The 25,791-nt window shown below is 60.0% G+C and overlaps 3 protein-coding genes across 3 annotated transcripts; 2 read left to right on the forward strand and 1 right to left on the reverse strand.

Moving 5' to 3' along the window:
- Positions 1 to 500: 500 nt before the first annotated feature.
- SNRNP25 (small nuclear ribonucleoprotein U11/U12 subunit 25) lies at positions 501 to 3,201 on the reverse strand. The gene is made up of 5 exons (XM_045072115.1): positions 2,961 to 3,201; positions 1,983 to 2,073; positions 1,656 to 1,761; positions 1,102 to 1,176; positions 501 to 691 (listed from the first exon to the last, which is right to left on the reverse strand). Exons 1-5 carry the CDS (start codon positions 3,000 to 3,002, stop codon positions 634 to 636), a joined length of 372 nt encoding a protein of 123 aa, XP_044928050.1. The 5' UTR covers positions 3,003 to 3,201; the 3' UTR covers positions 501 to 633.
- A 149-nt stretch (positions 3,202 to 3,350) lies between these two features.
- On the forward strand, positions 3,351 to 7,224 carry POLR3K (RNA polymerase III subunit K). The gene is made up of 3 exons (XM_045072117.1): positions 3,351 to 3,518; positions 5,388 to 5,475; positions 6,680 to 7,224. The coding sequence occupies exons 1-3, from the start codon at positions 3,408 to 3,410 to the stop codon at positions 6,805 to 6,807; spliced, it is 327 nt and encodes a 108-aa protein (XP_044928052.1). The 5' UTR covers positions 3,351 to 3,407; the 3' UTR covers positions 6,808 to 7,224.
- Positions 7,225 to 11,856: 4,632 nt separating this feature from the next.
- Positions 11,857 to 24,041, forward strand: IL9R (interleukin 9 receptor). The gene is made up of 8 exons (XM_045072142.1): positions 11,857 to 11,939; positions 15,360 to 15,879; positions 15,977 to 16,155; positions 16,669 to 16,814; positions 17,134 to 17,341; positions 17,839 to 17,947; positions 19,129 to 19,213; positions 20,717 to 24,041. The coding sequence occupies exons 1-8, from the start codon at positions 11,912 to 11,914 to the stop codon at positions 21,215 to 21,217; spliced, it is 1,776 nt and encodes a 591-aa protein (XP_044928077.1). The 5' UTR covers positions 11,857 to 11,911; the 3' UTR covers positions 21,218 to 24,041.
- Positions 24,042 to 25,791: the final 1,750 nt, after the last annotated feature.

The following is a 25,791-nucleotide window of genomic DNA, read 5'->3' on the forward strand; positions in this document are numbered from 1 at the left end:
ACACACCTCCCAGTAAAGTCCCTCTGCCAGATGGCTGGCTGGACCTTGTCCCCGTCTTTAGGGTGACTGGCAGCTGACAACGAGAGAAGAACCCATGGTTGTGCTATTGTGCCCTCCCCCGCCCCGAGAAGTACCTGACCCCAGCCCTCCCTCTCCAGCCAGAGGCTGCCTCCCTTTCCAGGAGCCACAGGGTGAAGGGTGCTGCTCCAGGCGAACCCTGGGAACTGAGGCCGGAGACCTCACCCACATACTGTTGGATGCAAGGCCCCTGCTGCCCCGTAAGCGCACAAAGCCAGCCATCGACTTTATGTCCCCTTGCCATAGAAATCACGGTAGAATCACTGGTCTGGTGGCCGGGGGATTGTGTGGCCGCAGGGTTCAGAGCAAGCAATGGAGACCTCAGGGCTCCCCCGCACCATTTTCTGCCCTTGTGTCCTCTCTGTGAATGGGCAGCAGCACGGCTTCCTGCTCCCAGACTGTGGCTTTCTTACTTTTCAAACTGAGGAGCAAGTAGATTTATTTTGTATGCAAGGCCAGGCCCACGTGCTGCGCAGCTTGGCTGTTCGGGCCCAGGGCTCAGCTTCGTTCCAGCCGGTACCAGCCACCGGCACAGAGCTGTCCGTGTCCGGATGTTCATTTTTGCCTCAGCTTTTTGATGAAGGACACCTCATCTCGATTCCGGATACCATAACTGGAAAAGAAAGAGGACTACAGTGTGTGATCGGCAGAAGCTGTATCTGACTCCTCACCTGAGATCTGTGAGGGACCAAGAAGGAATGGGCAGGAGGAGCGCTGTGTCCAGGGAGGAGAGGAAGTGGCAGTGATCATCCTCTTGCCTGCACACACTCTGCCTCCCCCTGGCTCTGGGAGGCCCTTCACTGCCCCTATGCCTCCCATTCCAAGGGGGAGGGCCCCCAGGAACCCCCTTGCAGGAGGCTCTCATTCCAGCCAGGCACTCTCCGGGTATTGCGAGTTCCCCAGGAACTGATTTAATCACGACTCCTCATTCCTGGGAAGCCCCAGCCCTCTGGTGGGGCTTGGGGAGCTGGCAGGCGAGAGACCAGATGCCTCCCTGCACCTCAGAGCGTGGCCCACACTTACTCTCGCAGCTTCTTCCTGTCGTCTGTGAGCTTCTCTCCTGCGGAGGTCAGGTAGTAGGTCCTCCACACGTAGGACCTGTAAGGTTCAGGGGTTCAGGAACACCGCGGGCAGGGTGATGGGGCAGCTGGGACACGGGGCTGCGTGTGAGATGGGCTCAAGACACTCAGCTCGGGGCGACCCAGGACAGGCGGCCTCGTCTTGGCTCTTCCTGTACCATGCACGCGCCGGGCCCGATGGAACTCTAAGGAGGCACTGACTGCTCCAGGGGCTGTGGTGGGCCCGGCCTTACTCACGAAACAGGCTGCAGACCACAACCTCTGGCCCAGCAGGCCTGGGAGAGCACCCAAGGGGCCATGGGCGGGACCACTGACAGCTGCCCCACCTCCAACCCGGGAGACCCCTTACACTGGAAATGCCCCGAGGTGCCCCCGTTAAGGAATCCTGGTGGCATGCTATAGACACCAGAGCAGCTGAGGCAGGAGTCCCAGGCACCGGCCACGCCTGAAGGCTCACCAAGACCTCACAGCACCAGCGCTTCCCACAGCCCCACTTACCAGCTGATGTGCTGGATGCCCCCCTCACGCTCTTGCCTGAGCTGCACATATCTCTGAATGGCCTTCTTCAGGTCCAGGACGGTAGCATTCTGGACCACAACCACAGCTGCAACACAGGTGGGAGAATAGGCACGGTGGGAATCCTCGGACGGCAGGAAAGGAGGCCAGCAGACTGTTCTGGACGAAGACTCAAGTCCAGGTGGAGTGGGCTTGTGCCTGGCCCAATACCCCTGCACATGCCCCTGAGTCTCCCCCAAGCCGCCATGTCAGTACCCCGCCTGTGGGAAAGCTGGGCTGCACGGTCCCGGGGAGATGGCGAGCACTTACGCATGATTTCTCCGTCCATCTTGCATACTCGGACTGTCATTGCTTGGCCGTATTCTAGTGCTATTTGGGAATTGACTTCTTCCAAAGTAACCTACAGAAAGACCAAGGGTGGGAGCCCGGCTTGTTGAACAACAACAAGAGAAAACAAGCTGAGAGTATCCAAAAAGGATAAGAAACAGATTTCTTGCGTCTGTGTCTCTCGGCTCCACCCACATTTTGTATTTAATGCTCAAAGCGGATGACAGCTCAGGAAGAGTACAGAGAGCAGGGAGGACCAGGGTCAGATCTGGGTTCTGGGCTGGGCAGGAGCACAGACACTGTTGAGTCCAGGGCCCAGGACAACGTGGAGTTGAGGCAAGTGGGCAAAATTCACCAGGCCACCCCCATCCCCGCCCGCCAAAAGCAGTCACAATAAATAAGCCAATACAACCTTAAAAGCCCGACAAGATGGGCAACTGGGTGGCTCAGTCGGTTAAGCGACTGCCTTGGGCTCAGGTCATGATCCGGGAGTACCAGGATCGAGTCCCGTGTCCGGCTCCCAGCTCCAGGGGGAGTCTGCTTCTCCCTCTGACCTCCTCCCGTCTCAAGCTCTCTCTCAAATAAACAAGTAAAATCTTTAAAAAGAAAAATAAAACCCGACAAGTTCAGTCTACGACTCCAGGAAGGGCTGAGAGCCGTACGGAACCAAACTGAAAGCGATTAACGAACACCGGTCCCGGTCCTGCTCCCCATCAAGGGTGCGTCCCGTACGCCACGGACGACCTCTGCGTTCCGCCCCCGTGTGTCAGAGGGTCCTGCGCGGACGCGCGTTTCCGTGCGCCCCTCTCCATGCCGCGCGCCCCCGCCGCCCAGGCCCGGTTCCCGCGAAGACCCCCGCTTGGGCCCAGAGGCGCCTCCTCCAGGGCTGCGGGCCGCCCCAGGGCCGTGCGCGGCCGGCGGGGAGAGGGCCCGACCCCGGCCCCCGGCGCCCGCGCGCACCTGGATCGGCAGGTCGCAGAGCAGCGGGTCCTGCACGACCATGGCGAGACCCTCCTGGAACACGTCCACCGCCTCGGAGTGCGGCAGTGCCTCCTCTTCGTCCTCCTCGTCCTCCGGCGCCTCGGGCCGCGCGGCCGCCTCCGCCCCCGCCCCCGCCCCGGCCCCGGCAGGCTCCAGGTCGCCTCTCCGCGCGCGCGCTCCACCCGCACCGCCGCGGCGCGCCCGGGTTCCGGCCGGGGCGACCGCGAGGGGGCGGGACTGCCGCAGGGACCAATGGGGAGCTCGAGGGGGGGCCAGCTGACGGGCGCGCCGGGGCGCGAAGTCGGCCCGTCCATTGGCCGGCCGGGGGGGCGGGGCAGCTGCCCAGACCAATGGGCGCTCGAGACGGGCGCGGCGGCGGCGGCGGGCGCGGGGCTGCCGGGATCCTGCGGGGCGCCGGGGGCCGCCATGCTGCTCTTCTGTCCCGGCTGCGGGAACGGGCTGATTGTGGAGGAGGGGCAGCGCTGCCATCGTTTCGCCTGCAACACCTGCCCCTACGTGCACAACATCACCCGCAAGGTGCGGCCCGGGGTCCGCCTTCGCCCGTCCTCGCGCTCGCGGCCGCCTCCCGCCGGCTACGGGTCCTGCCGCGCGTCCCATCGCGTGCGCCCGCGATCCGGCCGCCAAGACTCAGTGCAGCTCCGCGGGTCCCCGGCCGTCTCTCCCGCGCTGCGCTCCTGACCGCGCCCCGGGGCTCCCTCTCGGGCTCGCGGCCCGTGCCTCCCCGTCCGTCTCCCCCGGGCTTGCGGCCCCCCACGCGCGCTCCCGGCCCCTGCCTCCCCCTTCCCCGGGCTCGCGGCCCCCACGCGCGCTCCCAGCCCCTGCCTCCCTCTTCCCCTCCCCCTCCCCCGGGCTCGCGGCCCCCACACGCGCTCCCGGCCCCGTCCCGAAACATCCCCCTTCCCAGCGCGGACCCCAGGACCCCAGCCAGGCCCCACGAGGGTGCCGCCCATGCCCGGCCTCATGCACGCGCTGTCCCGAGACCCGAGGCGTTCTGCGAGGAGCCCCGTCGCGCACGCAGCTGCGGCCGGGCCTTTGCACGTGCTTTCTGCTCGGTCTGCTTTTCCGGGGGGCGCCGTGCCCCTCGGGGGCCCTGTTTCAAGTGGTTGCTCGGTTTACAGCGTTTCGGCGTCTTCCCTGTGTTCCTGAGGGCCTAAGGCGTGGGAGGGCGGGGGCTTCTCGGTTTTGGTGCCGCTTAGGGCCGAGGCCGATCCTCGAAGTAGCGCGCGCGCGGGGCGGGAACGACGCGCGCGGGGTCGTGCCTCGTCGGTCTCCAGCGTGAGCTGCGCGGATGGGAAACTCGCCCCCCCCCGTGTGCGCGGGGCTGCGCCGGGCTGCCGCGGTCGCCGGCTGCGGGGGGAGCGGACGCCCAGGGAGCCCTGACGTTCCCCGGGCACTTGGCGAGCCGGGGAGCAGCCCAGGTGTGGTCTGCTGGTCAAGGCCTGGGGCTGCGCTCTGCGGGCCGTGCCGGGGAGGGGACGGTCCCACCTACCGGCTTTCCTGCCGCTCTGGTGCGTCCTCCAGTGCCCGGAGCGACGCTCTCACCCCTGTGTGGTCCCTGCGCCGAAACAAAGGAGCGGCCACGCAGGCTGCCTCTGCGAGGGGGGGCAGCCCAGCGGGGGGTTCCGCGCGGAGCTGTCGTCTTCCTTTACCGGAGAAGCAGGGACGCGTGCCTCAGAGCGAGGGAAAGGACCGCGGAGGGTGGCGGGTGCCTTAACGCGGTAAAGCCGGCCTGCACCGTCCTGAGCGCGGGCTCACCGGGAAGCAGACGTGGGTAGGGGGGGAGTGGGATGTTCTTGCTAGTCATCGCCAGGTGCAGGGAGGGGCGGAGGGGTACCGTCTTCCCTCGCTCCTAACCCGTGCTCTGTCCCTGGGTCACGGGATCCTGTTCTTGGGCCCTGGCGGTCAGTAGTAGCCTGAGAACAGGACCGCTGCTGCTGTTCCAGCTGCTTCCACAGTCACTCCTTAGGGCTTACAATGCATTTACTTTCTTTGTTCCTGCTTTAAAAAGGTTTTATTTATTTGAGGCAGAGAGAGAGAGAGAAAAAGCCGGTGAGCGAGTATGGGTGTGGGGAGGAGGGGCAGAGGGAGGGAGAAACAGGCTCCCGGCAGAGTAGGGAGCCCAGTGCCTGCATCCCAGGACCCTGGGATCATGACCTGAGCTCCACACAGCTGAATCCTCCTCTTTGGGACTGCGGAGACCTGGATTCTTTAAATGCCAGTGCTGAGTTCTGCGCTGTGAGAGGAGAAACGTGGGACTGCTTTAGTGTCCCTCCAGTCTCTGTTGAAGGAAGCAGGTCTGGGAGACCCTTGAAGATGGGAATGGTTTGGGGGCCCAGGTCTGTCCTCCTCCATTGTGTGGATCCTGAGGACCCGCTGTTCCATTAGGTGACAAATCGGAAGTACCCGAAGCTTAAAGAGGTAGACGACGTGCTCGGTGGGGCAGCGGCTTGGGAGAACGTGGACTCCACCGCAGGTGAGTCGCGAGCAGTGACGGTGAGGCACGGGGCTGCCGTCCTGGGTCTGCATCAGGGACGCTGAGGACGGGGGAGCGCCTAAAGAGAAAGTTTCCTGAGCACTTGTTAGACTGACAGTAATGGCTCAACTCCCACCCAGAGTTGGACGGGCCTGGGCCGGGGTCTCAAAGTGACCTCCCAGCGTTTTAGGACCTTGGAGGCCTCCCCGGCCCTTCCTGGGGCTGTTCCATGTGCGCTGGGTGTGGGAGACAGCGGTGGGCACCCCATGCACTCCGAGGGCTGGCCGTGGTGGGAGCGGCGGTTACAGGAGTAAGGGAAGTCAGAGCCCGAGGAAACACATGGGGTCCCTTGTTCTGGTGTGGACTTTTACATGTCAATGTCAGAGAGCATTCAGCTGTTTATCCCAAGTCTTGTTCGTATGCGGAGGGGGGAGACGTGACCAGTGAGGGAAAGGGGAGCCCCAGACAGTCCTGGACTGGGAGGACCGAGAGCAGCTCCTGTTCCCTGTCGCCTTTTCCCCTGTAGAAGAGCGTCCACATCTGATGCGTAAAATTGGCATCGGCAGAATTTGATTAAAAAAAAACGATTCACGTACCTAATGTTTGAAATGGTGTCTGAGAGTGTGATGGACTGGGTCAGTTTCTCAGGGTGAAGTCACTTTGCCTCGAGGCACTTGGCAGAGGTGTGGGGCGGAGGGGCGGAGGGGCGGAGGGCAAGATGGCCCTGAGAACAGCCCGAGGGCTGTGGCCAGGATGGGTCCCTGCCCTGGAGGGTACGTGTGTTCACTGCCCGCGGGGGCTCTTCTGGGAGGCGTGAGGGCCCACGCCATGGAAGGGCTGTTGGAAGCCTCGCAGGAGTGGACCCGTGATGCACAGGTAGCCACCGTCCCCTTCCTTGTGACGTTCGCAGCCCGTCTTCAGCAGATGGGAGGAGGAGAAGGGGGCCAGGGAGGGAGCTGGCGTGTATTCCCGGTCACAGGTCTCAGTTCCCTCACTGCGGGAGCATAGTGGGACCGGTGCCACTAGCGGTCGCCTGAAATCCTGGCACAAGGGTGCCCAGGCAAGGGATGCCAGGTAGCCGGGCCGGGACAGGGTCTTGCTGCCTTTCCGTGACACCTCCTTCTAGCAGGTATGTCTGGCTATGGGCAGTTTTGTTTCTGTTTTTGTTTTGAATGACGTGGGTTACTCGTTCTTCTGTTTCCAGAGCCGTGTCCTAAATGCGAGCATCCTCGTGCCTATTTCATGCAGCTGCAGACGCGCTCTGCCGACGAGCCCATGACCACCTTCTACAAGTGCTGCAGTGCTCAGTGTGGACACCGCTGGAGGGACTAGGGTCCGGCTGGCCTGGCCGCGTCACTGTCTCGGACCTCACTCCCCAGGGTGCACTCCCCGCCAGGAGTGCGAACTTTGTCCAGAGGCGTCTTTGTGGGGGTGGCGGGAAGCTGACCCGTGGAGGGGAGCTGGCCCAGGGGCCCGTAGATGCAGCCCGCCTGTCGGTCCGCGGATGAGCTCACTGTGCCCGGGGGTCGCGTGTGCGGAGTTGGGTGTCCGCTCGGAAGTGTGCTCTTCCGGCGTGCACCTGTCAGGGCCGACAGATGTCCTCTAGCCATCACCCTTTTCAGATGTGTGCCCTGTCGGCAGTTGCGAAGTAAAGTTGTGTTGATAGTACATCGATGTCCCTGAGTATTTAACTGTTAACTTATTTTATCACCATCTGTTGTGAACGTTTAATTAAAATGGAAACCTTAATGATGCCTTTTCAGTGTTTCATTTTTTTTGCCAAGAAGTGTGTTTTATTGTCATTAATCATAACCTGATTTGCTGTAGTAGCCCAGGGCACACTGGAGGGTTGGGCAGTCTGCCTGGGGGTCCTCAGAGACCCGCAGGCCTGTCGTGTCGCCCTGGGTGCCCGGTCCACAGTGCGGCCTGTCACATGTGTCCACCGGCAGGTAGTTCTTGCTCCACGGCACGGCCGGGCAGAGGTCTTGCAGGTGACGAGGGCAGGGAGTCCCCTGGGTGCTTAGGATGGTCACTCTGCTTCTCCCCCAGGGGGGCCTTTGCCTGGGTGGGTGTTCTCCTCCAGCGTCTCCGTTTTCCCCAGCTTGGCCTTCTTGACGTGTCCAGCCTCTGCCATTTCCTTAACGTGATCTGTGGCGTTGTGCTCTGAGCCCGGCGCCTGGTCCTCGCACTCGTGTTGCTACCGCAAGAGACCGCGTTCAGGGTTTTCAGTGCTTTGAGACGTTGACCTCAAACTCCTGCCACCCTTCGGGTTCTTCTGGTCGAGAATCACTGATGACCTGGATTTCGGGCGGTCATTTCTGTTTGGGTTTCCTAGGATTGCAGTAAACTGGTGAGATAGAAGGCATTTCTGCTGTTTTCCTTCATCTTTTCTCCTGCAAAAGAAAAGGGATGTCCCAGCCTGGAGGGGGACCGGATGGCATTTTGCCTCCGGGTTGGTTTCTTGCCCAGGACCTTGGACTTCATTACGTTCCCAAATTTCTTCCCAGTGAAGTCTCGTTTAGGAAGTTGCGGGATGTGAATTCATACCCCTGATACGGGTGTGTACGTTTTCGAGACTCGCATCTTTTCCAGAAATGGCTAATCCTGAAGTCTGACATGGCGGTGCGTTCTTTTGGCTTCGTTTTGTTTCAGGTAGGCTCCACGCTGGAGCCCCGCGTAGGGTTTGAACTCCTGATCCGCTGGTCATGGCCTGAGGCTGAGATCAAGAGTTGGCTGGTTCACTGACTGAGCCACCCGGCGCCCCAACCTGATGGGGGCTTTTTGCCATGACACGTAGCCCGGGTCGTGAGCCTGTGGTCTGTAGTGGGTCATTCCCCGGAACAAAACAGCGTCTTCCGGTTATGCTGATGGAATGTTAGGATACGGGCATTGCCCTCGGTAGCTTCTGTTTGTTGCATCAGTTTTTGTGGTTTCGTTTTGTTCCCACGTGCACAGTTTCCTCGGATCTTCTGCAGATGCCTGCCGTCTGGTCAGTGGTAAAGGCCAGCACGTCTGCCGCTTCGCGGTGAGACAGCGGCGAGCTGAGCTTCTGCCCTCATTCCCCTGTGTACGGTGGTGATGACGATTGTCCAGTGCAGGGGTTCGCAAACTTCCGTCAAGGGACGGATAGTAAATATCTTCGACTTTGTGGCTCAAGAGTCAAAATCTAGGAAGACAAACTTCGACAGCCTTTATATAGACAAAACCCGACATGGCCGCAGTCCTTGGGTGCAGCGTTTTGTGTGGGGGTCTCCCGGTGAAAGAGGGGATATCGGTTCACTTAAGGGGGCTTCAGTTCTCTTCGTGCAGACAGATGGCAAACAGGCATCTGTCAGTGCCGGTTAAGTGCCGGGAGCATGTGAAGTCGGCTGTTGGTGTTGCCGGCAGGTTGGAGTCTGTACCGATGGGAGTGGCGGGTGGTTTCCGCAGAGAGCTTGCTGTGGTGTGGGAGCGGACGCCAGTCCACGTTCTACCCACCTAGTGTTTTCTCGGTTTTGAGGATACTCTTGCCTCTGGGGTTGGGTGGTTCTCTGCGGGCTGGCTCCAGCTCCGTGCGGGGCCCTGACTCTCCGGAGACACCCTTGGGCGGTAGCAGTCACATCGGGGAGTCGTTGGGGTTCGAGGGAAATCACTTTGGATGACGTGGGTTGCCTTCCTGCTGCTCCCAGTGCCCTTAGGTGTTAGAACCGTTCTCCGAGGGGCCGGGGGTTTTCAGTCTAATCTCTTGGGACACACTTCAGCTGCTACGAATACACGCCAGTCGCCATCCTCACAGCTTTCCTGGCTTGGGTAACGCACGAGCCACTAGGAAATTTAATTTAGTTGCTTCATTTTTGTATTTAATTTTTCTGGAGAAATTCTGTGCCACGTTGAGAATCGTGCCAGTGACCGGGTCGGCTCCAATAACGTTGACCTGCTGGGGTGCCCTTGTGCCACCAATTCAGGGTCCACTTTCTGGTTTCGTCTCGATGCGTGTGCACTGGGAAGAGGTTAAGGGAAGGAAACACGTGATATGTTTGTATGACTGCTTCACGCTCAGGATTGACAGTCCTGGGGATTCTCTGGGGCTCTCCCTGGCTCCCAGCCTCCGGGAAGGGCTGTGCACTGACTTTCACGGATGGCCTCTCTTATGTCTTTTTCTTGTTTTCTGCATTGTTACGATACTGTGTTTTTCTCTTATGTATTTTCCTTTTGGTTCTTTTCTGCAGTGTGTATCTCTCCTCGCGTATTTCCTATGTCTTCCTTGGGAGCATATTTTCCTTCACAACTTGGAGCATAAACCTGTGCTCATTCCAACAGGTTGGTCCTGGGAGTCCCTGTCCATCGACGTGGGTCACCTGGTTCTGTGTCTTCCTAAGCCCGATACTCTCGGGTTCATCTCGGAAACGGTGAACGATGTAGACCACAGATACTGGATTCTGTTGGGTTTCTCCGGAGAGGGTGTTTCGTACTGGAAGAGGGTGTTTCGTACTGCTCCCTACCGAACGCGGTGTCTGATCTTTAACCCTTCGCTGGCTGCCTGGAGTCACTCTTATGCATGGAGTTCGCGGGGAGCTAGAGATTTTGTTGTTTGTGTTGGGGGCAGAGTTTCGATCTAGAATTTGGTGCTCTTCTCCCCTCCAGGTTTCCTCCCTTTCCCACCTGTGTGGTTTCCCCTGGAGGGGTCATGGCTGTGGTGTGGGTGCTGTGGTCTGACAGACTTGAGGTGGTAAATTCTAGTTTTAGCAAGGTGGGAGGGACCCTGTCAGAGGGAAGGAACCTCTCTTTAGACGGGTCCTAGAGAAGCTGCAGTCATCGTAAAGGTGTGTGCTTCTAACAGGTAAGGTGGGCGTCATGCTGAGTGAAACTTAAATAGTAGACAGCTCTGTGGGGGTCGCCTGGGCGGCTCAGTCTGACTCTTAATCTTGGCTCAGGTCACGACCGCACCGGGTATGAGCCTTCTCCCTCTCCTTCTGCCCCTCCCATCTCAACAAAACAGATGCGTGATGTATGTTTGCCGCCAGTCCTCAGGTGTTCACGGGCTTAGACTTCTGGTTTCATCTCTCTGTGGGTCCTGGTTCTTTGCAGAGCTCAGAGCTGCAGCTCCGGGTCCTCCAGACCTAACCCGAGATGTTTTGATGCAGAGACACACATGCACACTGAAATGTGCCCTTATTTGGTACCCCAGAGAACACACAGACAGTAAGTAAGGGAAAAGAAGCATATCTTCACTAATAATCAGCAAAGTGTAAATGAAAGCGACGCGAAATGTGTTTGCTTAGGAGATAGGCAAAGATTACAAAGACTGATACTGTGTCCTGTTGGGGACAGGCACTCCCAGACTCCGGGTGGGAGTAGATGTTGATCCGTGTTTGGAGGGCCACGTGGTAGGATCAGTATTTTAAAATGCTGAATCGTATTGTTTTTAGTTTTTATTTTTAAAATAAATTTAGATTTTATTTGTCAGAGAGGGAGGGGGGCGTGTAAGCAGGGGCAGAGAGAGGGGGATGCAGGCTCCCTGCTGAGCAGGGAGCCCAATGTGGGGCTCGATTCCAGGACCCTGAGATCATGACCTGAGCTGAAGGCAGGGGCTCAACCCACTGAGCCACCCAGGTGCCCCATTAAAATGCTGAGCTTCAGACCCTGCATTTCCACCCGTAGAATCAGTTGCACAGAGGTGCTCACTCTGGGTATTAAGGGTCCCTGCCCAGAATCACTCATTACCTTTGTTTAAAATTGCGATTATGGAAATTAACGTAATGTTGCACGTCCTTCCTCAGAAAATAAAGATAGCACACACGGCAGCAATCCCAATGTCTCCCGGCAGGATTATTGAACTGTGGCATGTGCTGCCGTTAAAGGCACTAAACGGGCTTTTCTGTGCCGACCTAGAAGAGCATCGAAAATACAGGAGCCAGGAGTCCACCCGCTCGGCGCAGCCTGAGGCCAGGAAAGACACACCTGTTTGGGCTTCCCCCTCGTGTGGAAGGACTTGTGCCTAACTTCTCACAGAGGCGTCCTCTGGGGTGAGAGAGCAGGGACTCATTTTTTATTTTCTTCTGTGTCGTTTGCTCTCCTTGACGTGGGAGTGCATCACTTTCCTGTTTAACCGCCTCTCCAGGGCTGTTTCTCGGAAGGGTTCCAGTGGACACTGCCCCTTGCCGGACGGGTCCCCACAGCCCATGTTTAGCTACCTTCCGTGTCACAGGGAATGAAGGGTCACCCCATGTCCCAGTCCCCGGGCTTGGGGTTAGCGGTGGTGGTTGTCTCCCAGCCCCACTTGGGGCAGCCGCTCTGCTCTGCGTCGTGGTTTTGATATGGGCGGCCCGTGTGAGCCGCGGGAGGTTCACGTCACTGCTCACTGCACTTATAGCCTGAGTCAGGCTGAGAGGCTTTGCTGCAAGCACAGGAACAGTCATCTCCAGGTCTGCAGGGTTGGGGGCCCCTCTGACTTGCCATGGGACCCAGCAGGTGCATCTGGGAAGGTGAGTCTGGCTGTCAAGACAGCCATTCTGGGGCCAGATGGTCTGAGCTGTGGTGGCCCGGACTGGAGATGAGGTCCAGGTCCTGGGGCCAGCAAAACCCCTTCAAGCCCCCATGATCTTGGGGGACCTTTGAGCAGAAGAGGAGCCAGAGTCTGGGGATCCCCCCGTTGGGGCTGTGGGCGGGCAGCAGGTGAGAGTGTGGTCCTAGAAGGAAGGTCATCTTGGCCAGGCGGAGGAAGGGGAGGTGAGGGTTCCTGCTCTGGTCCTGTCCCAGTGCCCTCTTCCCAGGGGCCAAGGCACACACCTAGAGACAAGGTCCGCCTCCGCAGGGGGTTCAGGATGCATTTCTCTTCCTGTTGGGGCAGGCATGGGACCTCACGCCAGTCACACTGGTCTCGCCCTAGAAGAGCCTGGTGTGAGGAGGCAGCAGAGCTGTGGGCTTGGCTGACCTCGCCGCCGGGGGCTGCCGCGGGGAGGTGGGTTCTGGGCAGAGGAGGGCCATTAACAGGTGCAGGAAGAGCAGGTACAACATTTAACCCCCTTTTGCCCCCAGGTCCCCTGCAACCCTGTCAACATCCTTATTCTAGACCTTTCCTACAGCCCTACCTGCTCCCCTGCTCCTTTCCTGAGCTGACTGGCCTGGCTTGGGGATGTCTGGTCTGGCCAGAGAGACACTGGGGGGGGGGGCTCAGCAGGGCTTCATGAAGGATGTGTCTTTGTCTCCCCGAGGCGCAACTGGGGCCAGCTCATGTGTCTCCGCGGCTGCAGCCTGGTGTCTCCAGGGCTCCCAGACCCGCTCTTTCCAGCTGCAGCCCCTCCTGCCCACCCCTCTCAGTGCGGGGAAGCTGCTCGGGGCAGGCTCTACCTCTCCCCAGCCTTCCCTGCACCTCTTCTGCACCCACCCCGGCTGGCCTTCCTGCCTCTGAGCCTCCAGCCTGTGGCCTTCCTGTCAGCATCCCTGTAGGAAGCTCGTGTTCAGGTCCTTTCCGCCAACAGCACTGGCAGTTTCCACCTGTGCTAGACGAGCCCCTGTGCGCTCATGTGGCCTAGAGGCACTGGGGGGACTCCTGCCTCCATCTCCAGCTCACTGTTTATCACAGTCCCCATGTCCTCCTGTATCTGGTTCTTGGGAGCCAGGGCCTGAGTTTCTCCGCCTTCCCCAGCAGAGAGAAGAAAATGCTTGGTAAGTGTCCATTGAAATAGCAGCCTCCTTCCTCTGGAGGGAGCTGGACGGTTCTCCATCCGTTAAAAACACAGCGTCTCTGTAGGAGGGGACAGTAAGTGGATGCAGGAGTTGGCGTGAAGCCCGCTTGGAGGGTGTGCTACAAAGGCACCTTGCTCTGGCGGGGCCTCCCCGGCCTCAGTGGGTCCTTGGGGGCTGAGGCCCATGGCGGGGAGGGGCTGTGTCTCTCTAGAGACCTGCCTCGGGTCTGGCCCTGTCGGTGGGTTCTGGTGCAGGGTCCAGCTGCAAGGCAGCCCATGGCTTTGTGGTGGGCCAGTAAACCAGGGCAGGAAAGCTGTGAGGCCCCAGCGGTCAGACCTCATGGCCAGATCTTGACCCCAAGGTCACGGAGGAGATGGGTCCTGAGAAGGGACCAGAGTGCTCCAGGGCTGAAGGCGTGTCCACAGACGTGGGGCTGTAGTGCTGGGTGGTGGCGTCCTGAGGGGGATGCCCTGGTTCACCCCCCAGCCCTGCAAGCCGTCCTGCGAGGTGGTGTCGTGTTGTCCGAGCGGTGATGAGGTCCCCCTGCTGTCCTCGCAGTGCCTGTTCCTGGACCAGGGAGTGTGTGGGTAGGGGTTTCCACACTGCCTGGCCTAGTGCCTGTTGTTGAGGATGCGGGTGGCCAGAGGAAGGATAGGCCAGCGGTGCCCAGGGCGAGGTGGGTGCTCCCAGGCTGGTGTGACTACAGGTCAGACCTGTGCTGGGAACAGAGGTACCAGGTGCCGGCGTTGGGCACGTTGCTCCTGACCCCGGCCTTGATGGCCACAGCTCGGGGAGGGGCGGCCCCATCCAGCTCACGTCGTAGACCCAGAAGCATCCTATGTGGAGAGTTCGAGGAGAAACGTCCCCGTGTCCATCTCTGCTGCTCCCCCAGAGGGGTCCTGGCCCTGGTAGCTCGCTCTTGTCCCTGCCCTGGGGCCAGCCGAGCTTGGAGCCACCCCACACCATGCTCTGGAACCATCCGCTCCTAGGTCAGTCTGGGGCAGGAACGGCCCAGTTCAGTGTGCACAGAGGAGTCCTTCCACCAGGGCCTGGCTCAGCTCCTGGCTGGGAAGTGGCTGCCATCCCTCAGGCCCCCAGACCTTGGGCTCACTGTGATTCTGTCATCCCACACCCTGCCTTGGGCTCTGGTCAGGCCGCTCCCTCATCTCCAGCCCGGCATGCACGGGAGGGGATGCGAGGTGTTGGGCAGAACTTGCCTCCCATGCTGTGGCTGGGGGTGCCGGGGGATGGCGTGCCATTTTCCTGAGCAGGGATTGTACTGGGGTCTGTCCTGCGGGTCCACAGAGAGGCTGCTGGTGTGTTGGAGGGGTGTGTGCTGCCTGGGTGCGTGCGGGCTCCCCAGGAGCTTGCGTGCTGTGGTCTGTGAGCACGGTGCTGCTTGTTGGCCTCCTTATCACCCATCAGGCTTGCGTAACCAGGCTCACCCTGCTTCCTGCTTCGGAACTATCAGTGCACCATCTGGAGCTACGAATGGGGTGATCGGATGTCAACGGCCTCCCCGCACCCAGGCACTTCCTAACACCCAGCGCCTTTGTCTCCCGTGAACCTCCAGTCCCCCCGGGGCCCTGCTCTCCTTCCCAGGGCGGGTGCTCTAAACAGGGGTGCGGCCGTTCGGCTCAGGGAGGGCCCTCTGTTGCACGGACACCCCACTCACTGCCATCCTCCTACTAGTCCCCAGCGGGTCTTTATTTACGGATGCAGCGGGGAGAGAGGGTGTGTGGGTGTCGGCAACATGACCCTGGGCGAGGCACTACCCCTCCTTGGGACTCGGCTGGCTTGTCAGGAAGCGGGGACGGTCTCTCTACCTCACGGGGCTGCCGTGGGAATGCAAGCGTGTGATGCGTGCTGCATGGTTGGCCCAAGGTTGCTGTGACCTGATCTCCCTTGCGTGACGGGACCTGGGACCATGCTGGCTGAGGACATCTGTCCCAGAGAGGAGGCTTCTAGGCAGACTCAGACACTTGCTGGTTGGGAGTCCGGAACCCAGCAGGAGGCCTGGGTCTGCGGGCACCATGCTGTACACCGCGGCCATTCGGATCTTCCCGAGCTTCCGTTTCTTAGGAGAACAGCTTAGCCTCTGGTGCCCAGTGGTGGGACGTGGTGAGGGGGCAGGCGGTAACCCACTTGAAGCCCTCCACAGGGGAGACCTCCTGGGGACAGTCCCATGGGGGTGTGCTCAGCCCAGTCCCTTGCAGGACGGACCTTGGAGGCTGAGGCCCTGACGCGAGAGCTGAGCGCCTGGCTGCTGATCTGTGCCTGCATGGGTGCCTGGGTCGGTGCGGCTGTCTCTGTCCAAGGGCAAGGAGGAGGTGAGCACGGGGCACTCGTGTCTGTGGGGGTGGTTGGCAGAGAGCTTGGGGGCAGGGCAGTTGTCTGTCTCACTCCACAGGGAAGGGTTTGGCTGGACGTGCTGGGGCGCTACCTCCTGGGACCAGCCTGGAGGTCCCACCCACACTTCGTGGGTCAGAGCCCTTCACCTCCCAGCCCTGCCCTTGAGGCCTCCTCCTGGGACCACTCTTGGGGTCGGCCCTGTCAGAGTGTCCGCTGCAGGTCTGACCCTGCCCTGAAGCACGCTGTGGGCTGCAAACCGTGCCTGTCCCCAGGGCTCGGGGCGGGGGCTGTCACCTGTCTGAACAACAACATCCTGAGGATCCACTGCCGCTGGTCGGCCCCGGAGCCGGGCCGGGGCCCCCATGCCTGGCTGCTCTTCACCAGGTGAGGCCGCAGGGCCCTGAGGGCGGGGTCCCCACGGTCGCGGTGCAAGGGCTGGGCTGGCGCAGTGGTCCTTGGTGCCGACACACACCCTTTCCAGCAACCACGCGCCGGGTGGCCGGCACAGATGTGTCTTCCGGGCCGGGGAGTGCACCCTGGTGCTGCCCCCCGAGGAGGTGCTTGTGCCTTCCGACAACTTCACCGTCACGCTGCACCGCGGCGTCTCTGGGCAGGAGCAGGTCAGCCTGGTGGACCCGCAGTACCTGCCTCGGAGACATGGTGAGGCCAGGTCTGGGTGCCCTGACGGGGAGCGTCCTGGCTTCGGGGGGCCTGGGGGCAGGGTCGCATGGCCCCTAACCTTCATGGCCCCGTGGAACACCCGGGGCTCGGAGATGGGAGGGGAGGGTCCCCAGCTCCCTGGAGACGTAGGGTTTGGGAGGAGGGTGAAGATACCGGGCTTCAGGCTGGGCCCAGGGCACAACTCCAGTCACCTGAAATGCACCTGAGGCGCAGCAGGAAGGGACACAGTGAGACACGTAGGACGGGAGCGGCCGGCCAGACCGGGGGCTCTTTGTCTGGCTGCAGGGCCTGGAGTTGCTCACCATTGTCTTGTCCCGCCTGGGGCCTCGCTGGGAGACGTCACCAGCGAGGAGACAGAGTCCTGCCACCCAGGAGGGCCCCGGGCTGGGAGGGCCATGACCATGCCCCCGCCCCCTGACCCCCAACCTGTTTCAGACCTCGTTCCTGGGCATGCCGGCAGACACACCCTCACGCAGCCCCACTCTGTTTCAGTGAAGCTGGACCCTCCCTCTGACTTACAGAGCAATGTCACCTCTTACTATTGTGTCCTGACCTGGAGGATCAGCCCTGCTCTGGAGCCCCTGACCGCCATCCTCAGCTACGAGCTGGCATTCAAGAAGCAGGAAGAGGGCTGGGAGGTAATGCTGGGCCCACTGCTCTGGAGCCTTCTCTCTCCTGGGAGCCGCGGCGGGGGGCCAACTCTCCCCCACAGGAAGATGTCCATGTGGATGAGGGGGAGGGGGTGCCCTCAGAACCCAGAGCGTGGCTGTGCACACGTGTGTCTGAGCATGTGCAGGTCCACAGCTGTGTGTGTGCATGGGGGTGGATAAGTGTAAGTGTGCTTATGAGCCTGTGCCCGCGTGCATGGGTGTGGCTGTGTGGCCGTGTGCGGGCGTGGCCTCAGGGCCATGGGCCTTGTCCCCCCTCTGCGCCTGCTGACGGTCCTCTGCCCCACAGCAGGCCCAGCTCAGGGACCACATCGTCGGGGTGACCCGGCTCTCGCTGGACGCTGTGGAGCTGGACCCCGGGTCCCGCTATGAGGCCCGGCTGCGGGTCCGCATGGCCACCCCGGAAACGGACGTGGAGGAGGAGCTGCGCTATGAGGGCCAGTGGAGCGAGTGGAGTCGGTCTACCTGCTTCCCCTCGCCCCCTCGCCCTGACCGAGGTGCGGCTTTCCCTCCCGGAGGACCTTATACCCATCCAGGCCTCTCAACCTCCTAGAGCCCCGCCCGGAGGTGGTCCTGCCCCGGCTGGCCACATTTCCCTGGAGGTCTGGGATTTTGAAGGAGGGAACACACAGCTGCCCAGCGTCAGGCTTCTTGGAACCTGTAGTTACTGTGTCATGGGGAGAGACTGTGGTCCTGGGAGGCATGCCGGGCCTCTGCTTCCGTCCGCAGTGGGACGTGGTCTCACCTCTTTAGGGAGGGCTGGGCTGACCCTTGTGACCAGCTGGGGAGGGTGCCTGACCCCGATGACCTTGCAGATGGAGGAGGTGGGGCCCTGCGGTGGCTGATTCGGGAGCAGGCATGACACAGCCCCTGGGCCTGGGAGGAAATTCCCACGGTGGCCCCGGGCACTCCTACTAGAGCTTTGCCACGTGGGTTTAGAGGAACACCTTGGTTCCAAGGAAGCTCACTGCCCCGGGGCCCTTCCTGCCCACAGGCCCCCTGTCCTCCTCTCGGGGGCAGCCCGGCAGCAGCACCCTTGTTGCTGTACCCGTCTTTCTGCTGCTGACCAGCCTGATCTACCTCGTGTTCAAGCTTTCACCCAGGTGGGTAGGCAAGGTGTGCGTGCGTGCGTGCGTGCGTGTGTGTGGCGGTGGGGGGGGGCATCTTGGACCAGAGCAGCCCTCCCTCCCACCATCTGCCCTCCCCGCCATCTGATCCTGGATGGGCTACACCTCTGCCCTGGGCCTCTAGAGAGTTCCCCACTTGTCAAGTGTGTTGGGGGTTGTAGGGCCCCAAAGATGCTCAGGGGGACCCAAGTTCACTGGGACCGCATCACCCAAGAGCCTCTGGGGGTGCTCTGTGGTCTGCTGACTTTTAAACGCCTTCTCTGAAAAGACCGTTTTGGGGCCCTGGTGTGCTCAGCGCTCCAGTGCACGCCACAGAGAACCTACCAGATGTAGGGCCCGTCTGAAGTAAACCATCACCCGTGTCAGGGTGAGGGAGGGGCCTGGAGGAGACTGACCGGCTGCAGACTCACCGCAGAAAGGATGAGAGCGGGGTGGGTGGGGGTACTGGGCGGTGTGGACGCCAGACTTGACCTGGAGCAGAAGAGAGGTCTTCAAGCTCGTGAAACAGTGTTTGTATTGTGAGGATAGATTTTGGGGGGTCCGAGGGGATGGGGAGGACCCACCAGGAGGCCGGGAGGACCCACCAGGACGGCTGTGTGCCAGAGCAGTGGGGAGAGACAGGGGGGGAGAGACAGGCAATTGCAGGCCTAAGAAGGGAAGCGGAGGGGGCAGAGGACCGGTGATCCCCGCGGTGGGGACCTGGGGGGGCCACGTCCCCCCTGGGGAAGCTGGTGAGGCCAGTTTGGACCTGCTGTGTTGGAGTTGTGGGCCACATCCTTGTGGGATGGCCCGTGGCTCTGTATTGCTCAGGGAGAAGTCAGGTGGGGCAGGGAGCTGCCTCCTGTCTGCTCCCTCTGTGGGATAAGGACCCAAGGGGCACCCTGTAGCCCTGAGCCCAGCGTCACGACTCACCCTGTAAAGGATGTGTGTCTTGGTGTGTGTCAGTTCTACAGGGTCATTGGTCTGGCAAGCCACAGGGATGGGTGTCAGGTTTTGCCCCGAGAACAGGTTTGGACCCAATGAGAGGCAGGAGGTGGGGCGGCCTCTGGCGGGAAGGGTGCAAGGCTCCCACGGGGTCCAGTGCTTGCTGGAGCCGGGCCTCCAAGGACCCCTCGCTGGGCATGCAGAGGCCTCTAGCTGTCCCGTCCTGGCCTCAGGGTGAAGAGGAGCCTCTCCTGGAATGTGCCCTCTCCGGCGGCCTTCTTCCAGTCCCTCTACAGTGTGCACCACGGGGACTTCCAGGTGCGCGCAGCCCGCAGTGGGGAGAGGGCGGGTCTGGGGTCTCCCCCAGGTCGGGCCTGCCGAGGATGTGGGCTTCTGGTGAGATTGGGGCCGGTATGGGGCCTTTGTGGGTGCTTGGAGCTGTTTTTGGTAGACGTAGTGGGTTTAAATTTACACACGCCATCTCAGATGCGTCCAGACAATTAGCCTTATTCTCTCTCGCGGGTTTCTTTTTCTTTTGGGGAAGCGGCCCCTGTGAGGTATGTGGTCACGTCACAGGGAGACTATGGCCGCTGTGTCTCGTCCCAGCTTCTCTGAAGGCATCTGTGGGGAGGGTCTGCTGCTCACGCCGGCCTTGGGGTCCTCAGAGGTCCGGGGGGCTACGGCTGTGCCAGTCACTGAGGAGGGTCTGGCCCCTCTGGGTTCCCGTGGGTAGCGCTGCCACACTCCCTTTTTCTCCCTTTGTGGGCCCTTTGAGCCCCACCTGAAGGGTCTTTACACCTGACACCTCCCCTTCCTGCCAGCCTCGTGGCTCCTTCCCCCTGGGTGTATGTTGGGGGGAAGCTCCCGTGGGTGGTCTCCGGATCCCCACTCCGGGCAGAGGACAGGACGGGATGCTTCCTGGGGTCCTTCCCCGTGGCCCCTGCCGCTGCCGGGCTTCCCTCCGCCTCCCACTTCTGTCTCTCAGAAGGGAGCTGGGAAAACATGCTACAAGGGAGCCCGGGGTTTGAGGTTGTTGTCCAGAACTGTACCTCCGAGCTTAAAGCTGAGTGTTCTACCCTCGGTGGAGGCCGCCTCCTTCTCCCAGGCAGCGGCCGTCACAGTCGAGAGCCCCAAGGTGACCGTCCTGGAACGCGTCATCTCAGCCACATGCACCCGGCCCTCCTCTCGACCCCAGTCACCCTCCCGGTGATTAGACCCCTTGGGGGCTCTGTGTTGCCGTGACTCGGCTCCCGGCACCTGGGCAGACACACAGGGTTGCGTGTGTGTGGTCCGCCTGGTGCGGTTCCTGGTCCCACCGAGGAAATACTTTCCTTTGGGAGGTGGGGGCCTCCTGCGACCGCATGGGGGGCCCGGGTCTGCTGCCACCAGCCCAAAAGTGGTGTCCCCGCGGCATCTCCTGGTGTGTGTGTGAGTGTGTGAGAGTGTGAGTGAGTGTGCGTGTGTGAGTGAGCGGGGGTCCAGCAGCTGCTGCCCAGCCTCTGTAGCTGGTGCCTGGAGCAGAACCAGGGATCTTCTCTGTCCCCGGCACCCGTCGGCGCCTGTACCCTGTTCCAGGCTGCTGTGAGCAGGAGGCGGGGGGTTGCTGAGCGTCCTGACGGGCCTCGGGGTCCCGGGGCGGGTCTGTGGGCAGGCTGGCACGTGGCGGGTGAGATGGAGTGCTCCAAACACAGTCGTTGCTTGGACTCGGGGTGAGGACGCCGGGAGAGCTTCTGGGAGGAGAGGGGAGGCTGCTTCCGGGGCGGGTCCCGAGCCCGCTGCCTGAGTCCTTCCCACCCCCTCCCCCCATGCTGTCTGTCCTAGACCTGGACAGGGGCCCGCAGAAGCGGTGTGCTGCCGAGCCAGGACAGTGGCTGTTCCCCACGAGGAGCCTCGGAGTCCGGCGTCCATGAGGACATCGCGTGGCTGACCTATGACCCGGTGGACCCCTGGCAGTCAGTGATCCTGGAGGAGGAGCAGGAGGGCCCTGGGGCTGGCCTCCTGGAGGCTGCACTGCTGGCCAGGCCTGTGGTCCAGGGAGGCCAGCCGCCTGCCTACCTGCCGCAGAAGGACTGGGCCCCCACGTGTCCCCTCAGGCCAGCTCCCCCACCGTCAGAGGGCGGCAGCCATGACTACTGGACCCTGGGCTACTCCGGGGGTTGCCACACCCCTACTTTCCCAGGAAACTCACCGAGCATGGGGCCCAGCCCGGCTTTGGCCGGGGGCCCTTTCTGTGACCAGCAGAGCCTGGATGCCCAGCCAGGAAGTAGTGCTGTGGGAGCCGGTCACGGCCAGTGGCAAGACCCTGCTGCACAGGGCGTGTGAGGACCCCAGGGCCTTTGCTTCACCCCCGGCCTTCAGAGTCACCCGTTTCATCTAGAATGCTGACTCGGCCAACTGCACAAAGTCCGTTTTGTGGAAAATGGATGAAAGTCTCTCTGAGAATGGAGCCCTGTGCAGACGTCCTGTCTGGATGGGGGCAGGCCGGCCGGTGACCCCTACCCCCATTCTCCCTGCCCTGCCCGCCACCTCCCTCCCTGCTCTTGGGCTCTGTCCCGGCCCCCCAGAGAAGGGTGGTGTTGGCCCCGACCCCCTTAGAGGGCCGGCTTGCTCCTGGCAGGCACCACTGAGGTGGTGCCTTCCTGAGCTCTGTCTCCTGCTGTGACTCCAGGAACCAGCTGCCCGTGGGGAGGGGGGCCCTGAGGTGGGCAGGGGTCTGTCTACGCTGGGGCTTTCTGGGGTGGCGGCTGCTGACGTTGGAAATGGAGGAGCAGACAAGCCGGTCCCTGTCCATGGGGCTCCAGTGACCCCTAGGCTCTGTGCAGAGACAAGCACTTGTGGCCCCCGGGTCCCCCAGGTGACAGCTCCCTCTGCCTCAGACAGGCATCCCCCTCCTCCACACCCATGGAGCCCCTGGGGTTTTGTGGGGAGCCTCAGCAGAGCCAGAGCGTGGTCAGCAGGGGTGAGGCAGGGCCCAGAATGTATTTGTAGCCATAGAGAGCGGGAGGGGTGTGGACAGACGTGACGTGCAGCATCTTCAGTTCTAACCAAGGATGAGAAAAACCAGCGTGAATTCACGTCCTGGAACCCACCCCCGGTGGGCCCTGGGCTGGGGGCTTAGAGCAGCCTCTGTGAGCAGTGTGGCTCCTGTGGCTTCCCAGGGAACGTAGGCCACCTGCGTGTGACAAGTGACCCCCACAGCTGGGATACCTCTTCTGTGTGGCCAGAGACATCGCTCCTGTGGGTCCCACATTTTCTCTTCACGGTGCCTGGAGCTGGAGCACCCCTCGGAGGCTGTGGGATTGTGGGTGAGCTGTGCCGGCCCCTCCAGCTGTGGGGTTCCCCGTCCCTCCTCGTTGTGCTGCTGTGAGTTCCCCTGCGGGTCGCTGCACACCTGCATGCCCAGATAACGCTTGCTTCCCCCGCTGCGAGGAGACGAACCGGGGAGGCCATGTGCCAGGGGTCCCCCCGTTTGAAGACCATGGATGAGGAAGTGGTTGAGCCCTGGGCCCTGAGGGGGTTGGAGTGCAGGGGCCTGGGAACGGATCCTGAAGTGGGCGCGTGTTTCCAGGAGTTGGAGGCAGGGCAGGGTCCCAAATGTGGCCGGCTGGACTGTGGAGGGCCTGGGAGGCCAGACTGAGAGCAGTGAGCCTCAGGAGGCCAGACTGAGGCAAGCGGGCCTCCCTGGCGAGGGGGGACATCCAGCAGTCTCTCTGTTTTTGTTTTTGTTTTTAAAGATTTTTTTAACTTTTAAGTAATCTCTACAGCCAATGTGGGGCTTGAACCCATGACCCCCAGATCAAGAGTGCCCTGCGCCGCCGGCTGAGCCAGCCCCCTCTGTGTTTTCCAGTGTGGTGAAATCCCCGTAGCTTAACCCCAACTTTTAAAGGGCGTAGCTTAACCCCCCAATTTTATGCATGATGTGGGTGTTTCCACGTTTCCCTGCTGTGAGCGGCACTGCTGTGAATGCTGACATCAACGTTTTTGTTTCACACCTGTTTTCTGTGTTTTTGGGTACATTCCTACAAGTGGAATTGCTAGGTCGTACGGCGACTCAGTGTTTAGAATTTTTGAGCAACTGCCAAACCGTTCTCCACAGAGACGTCAGCACCTTCCATCAGAAACATACTCGCATCCCCCTTCTCCACATCCTCACCGACTACTGTTAGTGTCCTTTCCTAAATTTGGTTTGTTGTGTCAGTTTCCTTATTTGAGGAATCTCTACACCCAGTGTGGGGCTCGAACTCACAGCTCTGAGGTCAAGAGTCCCGTGCCCAGGGTGCCTGGGTGGCCCAGTCTGTCGAGTGTCCGACTCTTGGTTTTGGCTCAGGTCAGGATCTGGGGGTCGTGCGGTGGAGCCCGGCATCAGACTCCGCACTCCTTGTGGTCTCTGTGGAATTCTCTCTCCTTCTGCCCCACCTTCTGGTCTCTCTTTTCCTCTAAAAGTAAGTCAATACATTCTTAAAAAAAAGAAGAGTCACGTGCTCTTCTGAGTGAGCCAGCCAGGGCTCCTTGGATCGCCATTCTGACCAGTATAAGGGGGTACCTCAGTGGGATTTTGACTTGCGTCTCCCCAATGGTTGGTGATGGTGAACATCTTTCATGGGCTACTGTATCTCCTCTTTGGAGACAAGCTGTTCAAGTCCTTTGTCTATTTCTTAGTTGGTTTGCTTGTCCTGGAGTTGTTGAGTTGTCAAAGCTCTTTGTATATTCTGGATACTGAAGTCATAGTACATATTCCATCCCCAAATGTTTTGTTAAATCCTGCATGTTATTTGGTGTCTTACACATGGGTCACTGTTGAATCCAATCCCAACACACACATGAAAAGATGCTTCACGTCCTTAGACATCAGGGCAATGAACATGAAAACCACAGTGAGGTGCCAGTTCGCACCCACGAAAACGGCTGTTATCTAAGAAAACCGGAAACAACTTTTGACAAGGATGTGAAGAAACTGGAACTCTCGTGCACTGAGATGAGAGATGACAGTGGTGATGGTTACCCGGCCTTGTGAACGCTCACTTGAAAACGGTGAAGATGGTTTTAAGTTTTTATGGTGAAGATGTTTAACAGTGAAGATGTTTTATGGTTTTATGTTGTGTGTATTTTACTAGAGTTTTAAAAATAAAAACTAATGAAAGGAAAAGTTGATGTCATGTATATGTTACCACACCCTCAAAAAAAAAGTCTCCCTATGAACTGCTCCTGAAATAGTGACACACGTGGTGGAGGAGACCCTTGTCCCCTAGAGCTGGAAGGACTTCTCCCAGGGACCCCGCTGCTTCGGACATCTAGCGGGGATCCCCTGTGGACGCCTGCGGTCGCCCTGGCCTGTGGGCACCTCCTTCAGCACCTCATTCTCTGGGTCAGACCCCGCCAGCGACTCTCAGTCACTGCCGTTCGCCATCTCTGTGACGTCTCCTTCCCAGCTGTCACACACGTGGTACGGTATGGTCAGTCAGATCGTCTCCCGTCACTCAGTGACGTGCACGCACGACTCACCCGTGTCTTGGCGGGGCTCGATGGATCATTGCTCCCTGTGGGTAAGTTGCGTCCCGTTGCACGCATGGACGCATCTCGCTTGGTTGTCCACTCACCTGCTGAAGGGCACCCTGGTCCGCTGGAAAGTATCTGGCCGTTGGAGAGAGAGGATCTGTGCGGAGAGCAGGCTGGGGTTGGCTTGGGAGCTGTTGTCTAAATACCCAGGAGTGTGCTTGTTGGCTTACACGGTGAGATCGTGTGTGGTCTGGAGGGAGCAGCTCCGGGGCCTTAAGCATGGCGGGGGCAGTATGCGCAGCAGCAGCGTCGAATGCCAGTCCCGCTGCCACCGCCATTTCTCCGGAGATCGTGGCGCTTCAGCAGATGTGTGGCCCAGCTCACTGTTTTCATTTGCTTTCCCTCGTGACTGGTGGTGCGCAGCTCTGTTCTCTGTGCTCGTCTGTCGTCGGTACCTCTGGTTCGCCGAGGGCTGTGTTTGGATCTTTACTTTCTTTAGTTGGGTTGTGGGTTCTCTTTTTCGCTTTTGGAGTTTGCCTGGATATTTTGCACGGGAGTCTTTCTTCTGATGTGTTTTCTGAAAGTTTTCTCCCCATCTGTGGCTTTTCTTCGGGTTCTCCTAAGTGCATCTTTCACGAGTAGATTACATTGTGCCAGAGAGAACATCAGCAATTGTTTTCTTTCAGGGACTGGCTTTGGTGTTTTAAAACTCATCACTGGGGGCATCTGGGTGGCTCATGGGATAAGCCTCTGCCTTCAGCACAGGTTATATCTCAGCGTCCTGGGATTGAGCCCCGCATGGGGCTCTCTACTCAGGGGGGAGCCTGCTTCCTCCTCCCTCTCTGCCTAATTGTGATCTCTGTCAAATAAATAAATAAAATCTTAAAAAAAAAAGACTCATCACCAAGCCCAAGTTCATGTATGTGTTATTTCTTTATCTTATGTTATTTTTTCTTTTCTTTACTTTCTTTCTTTCTTTATTTTAAAATATTTTATTTATTCATTTGACAGGCAGAGATCACAAGTAGGCAGAGAGGCAGGCAGAGAGAGAGAGGAGGAAGCAGGCTCCCAGCTGAGCAGAGAGCCCGATGCGGGGCTTGATCCCAGGACCCTGAGATCATGACCTGAGCTGAAGGCAGAGGCTTAACCCACTGAGCCACCCACGCACCCTCAAACCTGAATTTCTTAAAGATTAAAACTGTTCTGGCTTTAATGGACGTAAACGCATCAAACATTTTTTTTCTTTTGTTGGGAAAGTCCCCGTTGAACTGGGAGCACGTTTATGATGGTACATACAATCATGTGTACTTTGGAATCACTGGCATCCCACTTTAGATGAACTATAGAAATCCATCCCGCTTTGATACTATAATCAGAACACTCGGGTGTTTGCTATGAAC

The sequence above is a fragment of the Mustela putorius genome, unplaced genomic scaffold (assembly GCF_011764305.1).
Source record: "Mustela putorius furo isolate JIRA1106 unplaced genomic scaffold, ASM1176430v1.1 tig00004007_pilon_pilon_pilon, whole genome shotgun sequence".
Lineage (NCBI taxonomy): Eukaryota > Metazoa > Chordata > Mammalia > Carnivora > Mustelidae > Mustela > Mustela putorius.

Coding starts and splice junctions, on each gene's coding strand:
- IL9R (XM_045072142.1), top strand. CDS start 11,912: ATGGGACCCAGCAGGTGCATCTGGGAAG. Junction 17,342..17,838: donor GCCCCCTCGCCCTGACCGAG/GTGCGGCTTTCC, acceptor TCCTGCCCACAG/GCCCCCTGTCCTCCTCTCGG. Junction 19,214..20,716: donor TGCACCACGGGGACTTCCAG/GTGCGCGCAGCC, acceptor TGTCTGTCCTAG/ACCTGGACAGGGGCCCGCAG.
- POLR3K (XM_045072117.1), top strand. CDS start 3,408: ATGCTGCTCTTCTGTCCCGGCTGCGGGAACGGGCTGATTGTGGAGGAG. Junction 3,519..5,387: donor TGCACAACATCACCCGCAAG/GTGCGGCCCGGG, acceptor CTGTTCCATTAG/GTGACAAATCGGAAGTACCC. Junction 5,476..6,679: donor GAACGTGGACTCCACCGCAG/GTGAGTCGCGAG, acceptor TTCTGTTTCCAG/AGCCGTGTCCTAAATGCGAG.
- SNRNP25 (XM_045072115.1), bottom strand. CDS start 3,002: ATGGTCGTGCAGGACCCGCTGCTCTGCGACCTGCCGATCCAG. Junction 2,074..2,960: donor TCTGCGACCTGCCGATCCAG/GTGCGCGCGGGC, acceptor GTCTTTCTGTAG/GTTACTTTGGAAGAAGTCAA. Junction 1,762..1,982: donor GATGGACGGAGAAATCATGC/GTAAGTGCTCGC, acceptor CCTGTGTTGCAG/CTGTGGTTGTGGTCCAGAAT.